This window comes from Marmota marmota, unplaced genomic scaffold (genome assembly GCF_001458135.2).
Source record: "Marmota marmota marmota unplaced genomic scaffold, marMar, whole genome shotgun sequence".
NCBI classification, from domain to species: domain Eukaryota; kingdom Metazoa; phylum Chordata; class Mammalia; order Rodentia; family Sciuridae; genus Marmota; species Marmota marmota.
Window position 1 is genome coordinate 8,184,765 of NW_026000261.1, and position 12,816 is coordinate 8,197,580.

Sequence of the window (12,816 nt, forward strand, 5' to 3'; positions counted from 1 at the left end):
ACTTTGCAAGGACTCAGAAAGAACTGCAGAGAGAAAGCTCCTGTCATCTTAGACAATACATATCTCATCACAAACGGAATGCAGTTAGAAATATGAATGCAAACTGTGCTTTTGGTGATGTTTCAGAGAGAAATAAGGAAAGTATTATTATAAAGGTGAGCCTTATACTGTGTGGCAAAGGACTGAATCAAATCTCATTTGGTTTAGATGGAATGTTGAACTTGTAAGTGATAAACCTATATATTTAGCTGAGGAGATTTTTTTAAAGCAATGTGTTGACGTTATGGCCTTGTTTTTCCTTACTGTACATTAAAATATAAGAAGAGAAAAATCAGTTGAAAGGGAAATTGCCAAGCAAAAAGAATCCAGAATATGAAGATCTACAAAATCATCAGACTATCAATACTGAAAACAACGAGAAAGCTTGCTCTGTAGACATCACTACAAGTGCATACAGAGAAACATTTGTTCAAGAGATTAGGCTTGTTACTTATGGATCCAATCATCCATCAAAGCAGAAAGGGCTGACAGACTACACTGAAAGGATCATATATGAAATGAGATGGAAAAAAATGCTGTCAGACTTCTGGGATTCTATAGGCAGAAAATGAGCTTAGAGAGATATCTAGCTGCAAATAAGTGTTATTCTCCAAGAAAAGGGGAGAATGACCCTGAGGGTAGGGCTAACTCCTAGGTTCCAGAGAACAGGGCTAACTTTCCATTTCCATAGGGTGAAATCATAACCTTAATTGTAGACCAGGGGAACACCATGCAGTGCTGAGGGAGTGGGGCTATCTTGGTGGGCATAAAGAACATAGCATCCAGCTAGAGAGGATAATTCTGAAATCATAAAAATATAATGGAATTTTCTCTGCTAAATTTTGGAGTTGCTTGTGAACCATAATCCCTTTTGTCCTTCCAAATTCTCATTTCAGAATGGAAATGTCTATCCTATGCCTGTGCTATCATTACATTTTGGACAGATAACTTGTCCATTTTCCCAGGTTTACACATGGAGAATTTTGCCCTAGGATATAAATCACCCTGAGTCTCAACTATATGTGATTTAGATTTTTATACATATAAAAGTTATATATATGTAGCATAATATGTACACATATATGTAATGATAAATGACATATAATGTTTATCTGTATATATTACATATATTATGCATATATATTAAATGTCATATATAATATATATGCATAATATATTTAATATGTAGTATCCAGAATATATAAAGAACTGAAAAAACTTAACACCAAAAAACAATTCAATCAATAAATGGGCAAAAGAACTAAACAGATATTTCTCAATATCTGTTTATTAATATTATATGTAATATTATATAATTACATATAATATATATAATCACACACATATATATTTCATAAATTAATTCATTTTTCCAGTGCTGGGGACTGAATCCAGGACTTTGCACATGCCAGGAAAACACTCTATCACTGAGCTAGATCCCAAGGCCTTTTTGTTTTATTCTGAGATATTTGTCTAAAACTTGTCTGGGCTAGACTTATACTTGTGATTCTCTTGTCTCGGCCTTCTGAATAGCTATGATTACAGACATGAAACACTGAGCTCAGATTAGATAATATTTAGGTAAGATTCTGGACCAAAATTGATCTTGGTATGAGTTAAAAATTTGGACGATGTTATGATTGAGTGAATATATTTTGCATGTGAGAAGGACATGAATTTTGGGGAACCAGCAGAAAGATTGTTAAGGATGGAATTGTGTCCCCCCACCACCAAATTTGTATGATGAACTCTTAATCCTCAGTACCTGAAAACATGACCTTATTTGGGAGTACGATTATTAAAGATGTGACTGGTTAAGTTAAGATGGGCTCATACTGGAGGAGGGTGTGCTCCTAATCCAGCATGTCTTGTGTCCTGATAAAAAGGTGAAATTGAACAGACATGTACACAGGGAGAACATCATGTGACGATGAAGGTAGAGACTGATGTGATATTTATACAAATTAAACAATTCCAAAGATTACCATCAAACCAGCAGAAGCTTGGAGGAAAGCATAAAATAGATTCTTAACCCTGTCAACACTTTGATCTTGATCTTGGATTCTAGCCACCAGAACAGTGACACAAAGGATTTCTATGTTTAAGCCACTTAGTTGCAGTATTTTTGTTATGAAAGTTCTTGTAAATTAATATGACTTTTATCACAATTGCTTACTTTACAGAATATGTGTAAACAAAAAATTATTTGCTTTACATATACATACTTGATACAAGTGACTTACGGTTTAGCATATGGGCCCTGAAGAATTCTTCTTTTCTTGCTGGGACTCAAACTTGCAGATGTACTTTGAAAACACTGAGGACTCATAGGCCTGTCATCTTGATGCCATTTACCATCTCTTTCCTGCCTATGACTTTCATCTCTAGCTGCTTGAGATGTTGAGGGTTGGTTATCATTCTAAAACCAACAATTTAGAGAAAACATTTTAAAAATAATTCACAAAACTATTAATCTTTTAGAAGAATTCAAATTATCTTTGTTTGCTGATGACACGATTCTATATTTAGAAGACCCATAAAACTTAAACAGAAGACTTCCAGACTGACAAATGAATTCAGCAAAGTAACAGGATACAAAATAAAATACTTGGGAATCAATCTAACAAAAGAGTTAAGAACTGCTACAATGAAAACTATATGACACTAAAGAAGGAAATTGAATCAGACCTTAGAAGATAGAAAAACCTCCCATGATTTTGGATAGGCAGAATTAATATTGTTAAAATGGCCATACTACCAAAAGCAACATATAGATTCAATATAATTTCCATCAAAATACCAAAGTTATTCTTCATAGAACTAGAAAAACCAGTCCTTAAATTCATTCGGAAGAATAAAAGAACCAGAATAGTCAAAGCAATCCTGACCAAGTGATACAGGAAGCATCACAATACTTGATCTCAAATTATACTACAGAGCTATAGTAACAAAAATAGCATGGCACTGGCATCAAAATATATATGAAGACCACTGGAATAGAATAAAAGACACAGAGGCAAATGCACATGATAATTCATCTGATCCTTCACAAAGGTGGCAAAAACATACATTCGAGAAAAGACAGCCTTTTTAACCAAAGGTGCGTGCTAGAAAAACTGGATATCTACATGTAGATGGATGAAACTAGATCTATACCTGTCATCCTGCATTAAAGTCAAATTAAAGTGGATCAAAGACTTAGGAATTAAACTAGAAATCTTACAAATGCTAGAAGAAAACACAGGGTCAACACTCTTATCATATTGGTGAAGGCACTGCCTTCATTAACAAGACTGAAAGCTCAAGACATAAAACCAAGAATCAATAAGTGGGATGCCATCAGATTAAAATGTTATTGCACAGTAAAGGAAATAATTAAGAATGTAAAGATAGAGCCTACAGAATAGCAGAAAATCTTTGCCAGATTCTTCTCCAACAAGGTATTAATATCCAGAATATATAAAGAACTGAAAAAAACTTAACACCAAAAAACTATTCAATCAATAAATGGGCAAAAGAACTAAACAGATATTTCTCAAAAGAAGAAACATAAAAATCCAACAAATATATGAAAAAAGAAGTTCAATACCTCTAGCAATTAAGTGAATGCAAATAAAAACTACACTGAGATTTCATCTCACTCCAGTCTGAATGGCAAGTATTAAGAATAAAAATAATGAAAAATTCTGACAAGAATGTGGGGGGAAAATGTATATTTTTATACATTGTTGGTAGGACTAAAAATTAGTACAACCACTCTGGAAAGCAGTAGGGAGATTCCTCAAGAACTAGGAATGGAACCACCATATCACCAAGCTATCTCAATGCTTGATATTTATCCAAAAGAACTAAAATCATCATACGATAGTGATATGGCTACATCAATGTGAATTGTGCCCATTCACAATAGCCAAATCAGCCCAGGTGCTGGTCTATAGATGAATTAATTAAGCAAATGTGATATATATATATACACACACACAGAAAAGTTTAACTCAGACCTAAAGAAGAATGAAATTATGGCATTTGCTAGTCAATAGATGGAAATTGAGAACATTATGCTCAGCAAAATAGGCCAGACTCAGAAAATCAAGAGTTGAATGTTTTCTCTCATATGCAGAAGCTAGAGCAAAATAAGGAGAAAAAGACATGGGTAGAATATCATAAAGATATAGGGAAAGTCAGTGCAGTAGAAGGAGATTGAGAGGGAGGGAGGAGAGATGGGAAAGGGAAAGAAATGCAGAATAAATTTAACACAATCATATTATGTACATATATAAGTATACCACAGGAAATTTCATCTTTTTGTATGTGTAAAAAGCATCAATCAAATATAAATAAATAAATGAATAAAACGAAGATCAGCAGAATAGAGCAGGGGAATAGGGGGTGAAAAGAGGGAGGTAAAGCAGGGGAACAGGGACTAAATGAAGTAAATCAAATTTGATGCATGTATATGATTTTGTCAAAACAAACCCAACTACTATGTATAACTATAATACTCTAATAAAAAATATTTCTCTCTTAAAAGACTTTAATTTTAGTTTATCTGTGTTTTCATCATTTTAAGAGTTGGGCAAAACTTAATATTCATGATAACTTGATAATTATGATTTTGCTTTTATGAAGATGATGAAATCTAATCTATGTGCTATTAAATATTTTAAAGAGGAAGATAAAAGTCTTCTTAAGTAGTATATCTGAAAAATTTTGACTAAATAATTTTTCTTTGGTAGGGGGGGATTGAAGGCAGAGGTGCTTTAACACTGAGCTACATCCTCAGTCCTTTTTATATTTTGAGAAGGGTCTTCCTAAATTGTTGAGGGTCTTGCTAAGTTGCTGAGGCTGGCCTCGAGCTTGCAATATTCTTGTCTCAGCTTCTAAAGTCCCTGTGATTATAGGTGTGCACTACGGTGCCTGGTCTAAATGCTTATTTATATATAAATATCAATAACCATAGACACAGTTTTTAAAAAGATAAACTCAAACTCAGGGGGAAATTATTTTGTCTTGATTGTGCCTAAATTCCAGAACTGGCCTCTTTTACTATATCATTTATTTTACCAAAATATTGCTATCTCTTATAAAACCTGGGAAGTACTATCATATCAGATACAGAGGTAAAAACTTTCTGTGGAAGACTTCTTGTAATTTTGGCCTGGACAAAAATTAAGAAATTTAGTCATATATACCAATGGAAGTTTAAGACATTCATGATAGGCTCAAATTATGCAGAAAGCAAAAAACAAGTTTTGAGGGCCTTGGGAAATGTCAGAGGCTGTAACCATTAGCTCCATCTACCACAAAATAAATGATGGAAAAAAGAAACAAACAAAATGCTCAAGTAAGATTTCTCTATGAGGTTTACATCATTAAGAGTCAATATATAATGTACAAGGTACCAACTGTAATTATGATCACAGTGCTTTCTCTGGCACCATACCAGAAGTGTTTCTGATGCTGAGGCACTTTCAGTTGCACAGCCATGGGGGATATACTTTATAACAGTAATTATCCCCTGAATTGCAATGCGCTTTTGTTCCCTATACTGCAAGTCTTCAATCTCCTTCCTCACTTCACTTATAGCTGTCAAGAGCGACTCAACTGCAAAAGAGTAATTCCAAAGAAATTGTAAGTTTTAAAGAACTGAAATGATAAAAATTAGATTTGCAATATAATTTCACAACATAAAATTATAAACTTGCTACATTAAATGTGAGACTTTGTGTTTATATTTGTCATCCTCTTATGTAATTTTTGTAAAATAGACAAAATTAATTTATCAGTTAAATTGTGATACAGGCTTCCAGTCTGAAGTATTCACTTGTAACAGAAATTTTGCATGCTGAATGTAATTTATATATATCATATTTCAAAGTATAAAGTGTTGTCTATTGCTGCATAAAAACACATTTTAATTTTTCAACCATATATAAAACATTGCTAACATTATGATATATAAGAGGATGCCAATATTTAGTTAGTAATAGTTTAGCTCTGCAAAGTTTATGTTTTCCCCAAACTGTTCAATCATCTCATAGCTTTTAAAAATGAACAATATTATGTTAAAATTTTCAACTGTTATATAATAATTCTATTAAAAATGTAAATGTTAGGCCTCCCATCAGTACTTCAATTATAATTTAGCTACTCATTGATTCTGTTGTCATTTTCATTTAAAGGTTGCACTCAATTACATTATACACAATATATCATTTCACAAGAGTAGCATAATACAGATGTCAGTATATACACATTAAATTTCCCAGAGTCTCTTTTAAATATCTTTAGTCTTTCTGTATAGTATCATAGTAGTTGGGACCTACCAAAGTCAGATCTGTTCTCAATGACATTAAATCAAAATATTACCCCCAGTTATCTTTTACATTTTCTCTTTTCTTCCAGTCTAATAAAAATCAAACTTTAATCTTTAGGAAACACAACATGTATTTTTAGGTCTACAGTAAGACCTCATGATCCTCATTGTGTGTTGCTACCCTTGAATTCACTCCTATAAAAGAATACAGATGACTACTTGAAATAGTATACACCATATGTATATCATATAAACAAATCATGAAGAAACTGGCAATTACATTAGTACCTTTGACAGAATTACTATACTTGGAAAATGTTTCTGGCACTGGTGGATAGGGGTAATATCCACCAATAACAGTATTCTTCATTTCCCCAGAATCGGTCTTTGTTTTAATCCACTGAATAAAGTTTTTTACCTTGGTATCGTAGGTATATGGCTGGCCTCTATGACCTTTTTGCAAGAAGGGTAGAACATAAAAAAAAAAAAGAAATAAAAAGGTCACTGTAATAAACTGTATGGACTTCTTTGTATAAAAGTTTAATATTAAAACAGTTTCATATCACCAATAAAAAAGTCAAGTTCACTTATTCACTATGTTGCACAGTTATCCAAAGATAGTAAACAAATCCCAAGAAAATAAGACACATTAGAGTTTAAATGGACTGAACTGCAATTGTCTACAAGATGCTAAAAAACACAGGAAAAAGGAAAAAAATAATAAACTTTTTCTAACTATTCAAATGGTTGGCATCTTCTGAAAAAAACTGATTTTTAGATTACTTATTAATCTGAATGTATAAGATCATCCCAAAACTAAACTGTGTATTAAAAACAGTTTACCATTTAAATTAATGTTCTTAAAACATACTTAAAAGTGGCATATTTACATCTGATATTGTTTGTATTTTTAAAATAAGGTATTGACTAAAATATATGTTAAATCTTTCCTGGAACTTTTCTTTGACATATTCATAAATTACCAACATTGTAGAATTCTGGTAAAAATTCCATTCCACACTATTCTCTGATTTGGAAACTTTTATCTTACTTGTTTTTTGAGATAATAGAGAAAAAGAATGTACAGTTGTTCCTCAATATCTGTGGGGGATTGGTTCCAAGACTCCTGCAGATAACCAGACCTGTGTATTCTGAAGTTCTTTGTATAAAATCTATTTATTTTCATGTAACTCATGTAAACCTTTCATATATTTTAAATCATTGCTAGATTACTTATAATATTTAATAGAGTATAAATGCTATGTAAATTACTATATTGCTTAGGGATTAATAACAAGAAAAAACTGTACATGTTCAGTACAGATAATTTTTTTCAAATATTTTTGTTTCATGCTTTGTTGAATTTTGAGTATGAAACCTACAGGTCTGGAAGTCCCACTTATACACAAGCAGTGAGATTCTTCTTAATATAAATAAAATGTGAGATCTTGGGTCAAAAATTGACACACATTTTGTATTGAGTATGATTTAAAAATAATGTCAACTGAATCTACATTGTGGTACTGGGCCTACCAGTCTTCAATACAGCAAGCAATTTGGGATTATCTACATTCTATGTCAAGCAGAAGTTAAAGTCAACTAAAGTACAAAACCCACAAATTTCTAATGAGTCACAAAATTACTTCTTCAATCAGAAGTAATCTAGAAGCAATATACTTCATAGGCCAAATAGTCTTTGTTAAAGTAGGTTTATAGTGATAATGGAGGTTAAAATAAAGCTTTTGTTGTTGAATGTTACAACCAAAATAAAATAAAATGAAATAAAACCCTATGCTAAAGGTTCTGGTAAAGAAAATATGTTACATTTCCAGTAAAGAATATACAAAGAATTTACTTACCAGTAATAAACACTCGGCTCTCATTTGTAGTAGTGAGGTAAAGAAGTTTAGGTACTTGAGTGTCATTTCTGACAACTTTCAACTGTGTACACACAAAATATGTCACTGTAGAAAATGAAAACACTTATGAAATTAATTTTGCATTTCAAAGAGTACATACCAAGATGAGGAGCTCACATACTGTTTCTCAAACTTTAAAGAACATAGGGATCACAGAGGACTATTGTGAAAACACAAATTCAGATTCAGTAGATCTAGAAGGGGACATGATATTCTGCATTTCTAATAAGCTCCTAGGTGATATTGGTGATAATGGTCTTCTCACCACACATGGAGCAGCTTGTAATGAAAGTCATTTGCCTGTTGCAAAGATGAAGAGTGTGACAATCATTCTAATTGGGCAAGCAACTGAGTATGAATAGTTATTTCCTACAGAGAAAAAATTTTCTCCATGATGCTTTCACTGATTAACTAACTCAATTTAACACAAAACCCCAAATTACTCCAACTCCTTTTACCATATATGGCTATAGATTATTTGTATTTGCTTATGTGAGTGTTTTGTATTTCTCATGTATTTATCTGAATTAGACTTCAAGGCTCAATGATAGTTTTATATCACCTGTCTTTTTTTTTTTTCGTCTTCTACCCTATTGGATAGGCTACAAAGAATTCCTGAATGAGTTTGCAATGACTTGAGACTCAAAAATTTCATTAATACAACATTATTTAACTTATCACATGTCAAAAGAGTTATCTTACAAAATAGAAAATGAAGAAATAAATGTAAATTTGAGTTATTACACAAAGTGGGTTCTTTTTAAGATAAAAAATTTTCAATAGCATAACTATAATTTCATTTTCTATATCTCTTCTATAAGTTCTTTATTCTGTAACAAAAAAGGAAATCTGTTTAAATGCTAAGAATTATACTAATTTATATATTTTTTCTTTATTTCAAAAACTAGAAACATATGAATATTAATGTCAAAAGATGCTAACATATTCATACTAAAGACACCTCTAAAAATCTGCTAGAAGAATAGATCTAAGGTTGCATTATTCCCACAAAAAATGAAATTAAGAAATAAAGAAATCTCTAATTCTAACTTACAGCCATTAAAAATCTAATGATTTCTAGTGATTTGACATCTAGAAAATAACTTAATCCCTCTGGATCTTTGCTTTCCCACCTGAAAATCTGTTATAAAATCAACATTCTAAAAGGTAACTGGGAACAAAAAATGAGATAGTAGCTTTAAGCATCTAGTACATAATAAACACACATAATTAGCTCCCCTTAGTTCTTTACCTTCCTAACAGTGAAACAAAACAAAAAACCTGTAGTTCTATCAAAGGATTTTGGTATTCTTCCAGAAGACCCTTGGTCATGCTTCCCTAAACAAGCTAAAGCACACTTAATACTCACCATTCATTTAATGATTTTTTTCTCTTCATTCTTGGTTCAATGGCAAAAATGAATTATAATTGTTGTACTAGAATAAATTTCACCAAGGTCTATAATACCTTTCTTAGAAAGAGGTATTTCACATTATCATTAAAAAATAGAACATGTTTGCTTGACAAACTTTCTGTGAGCTTTACCCAAAACTCATGTCAGCTACTTGCTTAAAGTAGCTACAAACAGAGAGTACTTGAGTATAAAGCCCACATAAAATGAGGTAATGGAATTATCACGAGAGGTCATCAGTGCCAATCATTTTTGCCCTCCAAAGAAGTTACATGAGAGATCATAGAACACTGACCATGGAAGTTAATTTCCTTGATATGGCCCAAACTCTCTTTTTGTTTCATCCCTGATAAATTAGAGTGAGATTCAATTGTATTCAAATATATTTAAAAATGTTATTTCATAAGCCAAGGATAGACTCTTATGAAGCAGATGTGTAATACTATATTGCATAGAGAACAAAAGGGCAGCAAAACAGTACTGTATATGGTCTGTAGGTGATATAGGGATCTACAACTTCAATCTCATTACTGGATTAGAAAATCATAAACAGTAAATATTGGAGACTTCCTCAGTGTTGGCAAGTAAAAATAACAAAACAGTATGCAATATCTAAAAGTCTGAATTCAAATAAGAAAAATCTCATTAAAATTGATTAAAAGTATTAAAAGTACTTTTTATAATGATAAATATAAAGAATAGCCTATGTATCTAAAATATTTTCAAATAAATAAAACTAGGGGAATAATACCTTTACAACTGAATGAACACACTGGGAAAAAGTCAATGCCAAAGTAAGCAAAATACTGACCAGCTGGAATAATACCACCAACCTAATATAAATTTAATACTCAAATGAATCATACTTGTCATTATCACTATTTAATTACATAGTCTGCCAATCATTTACCAATTAATGTCACATTAGTAAAGTCTTTGATTTTTTTGGTGGGGTGGGGTAGGCCAGGGGTTAAACTCAGGGGCACTCAGCCACTAAGCCACATCCCCATCCTTATTTTATATTTTATTAAGAGAGAGGGTCTCACTGAGTTGCTTAGCTCATTGCTTGTACTAAGTCTGGTTTTGAACTCATGATCCTCCTGCCTCAGCCCCCAATGCCACTGCAATTATAGGTGTATGACAACATACCTGGCAAGTCTTTGATTTTTTTAATGGGTCTATTTAGTCAATTTCCAAATGGATACAAAAGAAATTGTATTTTTTATGTGTGAAATTCTAACAATGAAAATGGACAAGAGCACTGGATTCTCTGAAAAGCTGATTTCAATTCTAATATAATTTTGAATAGACAAGCAGCAGGTAGTTAATATCTATAACACTAAATATGATATTAATATAGAAAAGATGTAAACATGCTGTCAGACTGCTTGAGATTGCTAACTCAATATCATGTCACTTCTGTATGTCAGCTTATTATACTATTTGAAAAGCAAACTCTCATTTCCCAAAATAAAAAGATAAAAATATTGAGAATTGAGTACTTGGGTAAATATTTTCAAAGATTTCTGGCTGAGATGTAGAAAACAGTTCCACTATAAACGGTTGCTCTGACGTTCCATCAGCAATGTGAATCCAGCGATATGACCAAAAGTCTTCACGGTTTTCTATATGGATAGAATATTAAAATAAATGAAGGTAGCTGATTTATGCATTTGAAAACAAGACTGAAATACTTTTTATCATTTTCAAATTTAATGCTTACCTTTCTTTTTTGACCGTTGCACCCTTCCTACAAAAGCTAACATGCCAATAACATCACAGATATGATTTTCTGGCATATCATCCAGTTCTGATCTAAAAAAAATCAAAATTATTAAATAGATATTATATATTTAAATAGTAAAAAAAACATTGTATAGTAATACCTATGAAAATGTATATGTTCATAATTGCTAAAGCAAATTCTAGATAGATTTTAAGCAAATTATATTGCATTACTTTTCAGTAACTAATGTTCGAAAATTAATATTGAAGACATTTTACAAGAAACTGTTTTACCTTGTGATAAATCTGTGGTTTAATTTCGGCAATCTCCATTCTGGTTTCACCTGCTTTTCTGGAATTATAATTATATTAGTTGGAGGATCTCGAAGATTGAGGCAGATTTCTGAAAAGCAAATATATTACTTTAATAGATACTAAAGAATATGTATGTGTATAAATTACACAGCAAAAACATAGACTATGCACTTTTGATCTGACAACTAAAAAAGTAGACCAGTATTAATGGTTTCTTCCACCTCCATTACAAATTCACTTATCTTCCCACCAAAGCTTAATCATATCTTTGTTTTTGATAATTTCCTTAAGTTAAGAAAAGTTTTCTCTTATGACTTTTTGGCTAAACAAAATACTGTTTGGCTTTGCTTTTGAACGTAGTATTCTGGGGTTATATTTCACCTAACATTATATCACTAAAGTTTATACATGTAGCTATATGTAATTGGGATTTTTAAAATTTCCATGGCTGAATAATGTTCTGGTGTGATAAAATACTATAATTTATCTAGCCATTACTGTGTTGATAGATACCTGGATTATTTCCATGTTTTCCTTATTACAAACAAGGTTGTTATACATACTTTTATATATACCTTCCTGTGCACACAGGCAAGAGATTCTAAGTTAGTATCCCTAGAATTGAAATTCCTGAGTTGTATTATGTGTAAATATTCAACTCTACAGGATAAGCCCAAATTATTTTAAGTAATGAACATACTTACAGTAGCAATATGTAAATTCCTACTGATACACATTCTCTCCAAATTTTGTTATAGCCAAATTTCTTACTTATTGTCAACCTGGTAATGTAACAGTTTGTTGTGATACTGGTCTGCACTTCCATTATATTAATTATTTTGAGCAATATTTAATATACTTACAGTTCACCTATGCATCTTCTTTTTAAAATGGCTGTGTATTTTGTCATTTTTTATGTTGTATTAACTTTTTCTGTTTGTAATTGTTTATATATTGGTTATTAATTCTGTTGATATTGAACTTACACCTATTTTGTTTCTTGTTTTTTTTAAATTCTTTTTATGGTGTCTTTTAATGGGTGTATATCATTCTTTTAATGGGTGCATATCACACTTTTAATGCAGTTACGG

At 31.4% G+C, this 12,816-nt stretch overlaps 1 protein-coding gene across 4 annotated transcripts in view; it reads right to left on the bottom strand.

Annotated features, from left to right (window-relative positions):
- Nucleotides 1–11,858, bottom strand: part of Radx (RPA1 related single stranded DNA binding protein, X-linked) — a 44,209-nt gene extending 32,351 nt beyond the window's left edge. For all 4 annotated transcript variants that reach the window (XM_048796831.1, XM_048796829.1, XM_048796830.1 and 1 more), the window contains exons 1-7: nt 11,705–11,858; nt 11,409–11,500; nt 11,188–11,310; nt 8,215–8,319; nt 6,644–6,808; nt 5,483–5,643; nt 2,283–2,458 (exon numbers count right to left, since the gene is read on the bottom strand). In XM_048796831.1, coding sequence (XP_048652788.1) covers nt 2,283–2,458; nt 5,483–5,643; nt 6,644–6,808; nt 8,215–8,319; nt 11,188–11,310; nt 11,409–11,484 — 806 coding nt within the window. In that variant the 5' untranslated portion in view covers nt 11,485–11,500; nt 11,705–11,858. The remainder of the gene's footprint in view (nt 1–2,282; nt 2,459–5,482; nt 5,644–6,643; nt 6,809–8,214; nt 8,320–11,187; nt 11,311–11,408; nt 11,501–11,704) is intronic.
- Between the last annotated feature and the right edge of the window lie 958 nt (nt 11,859–12,816).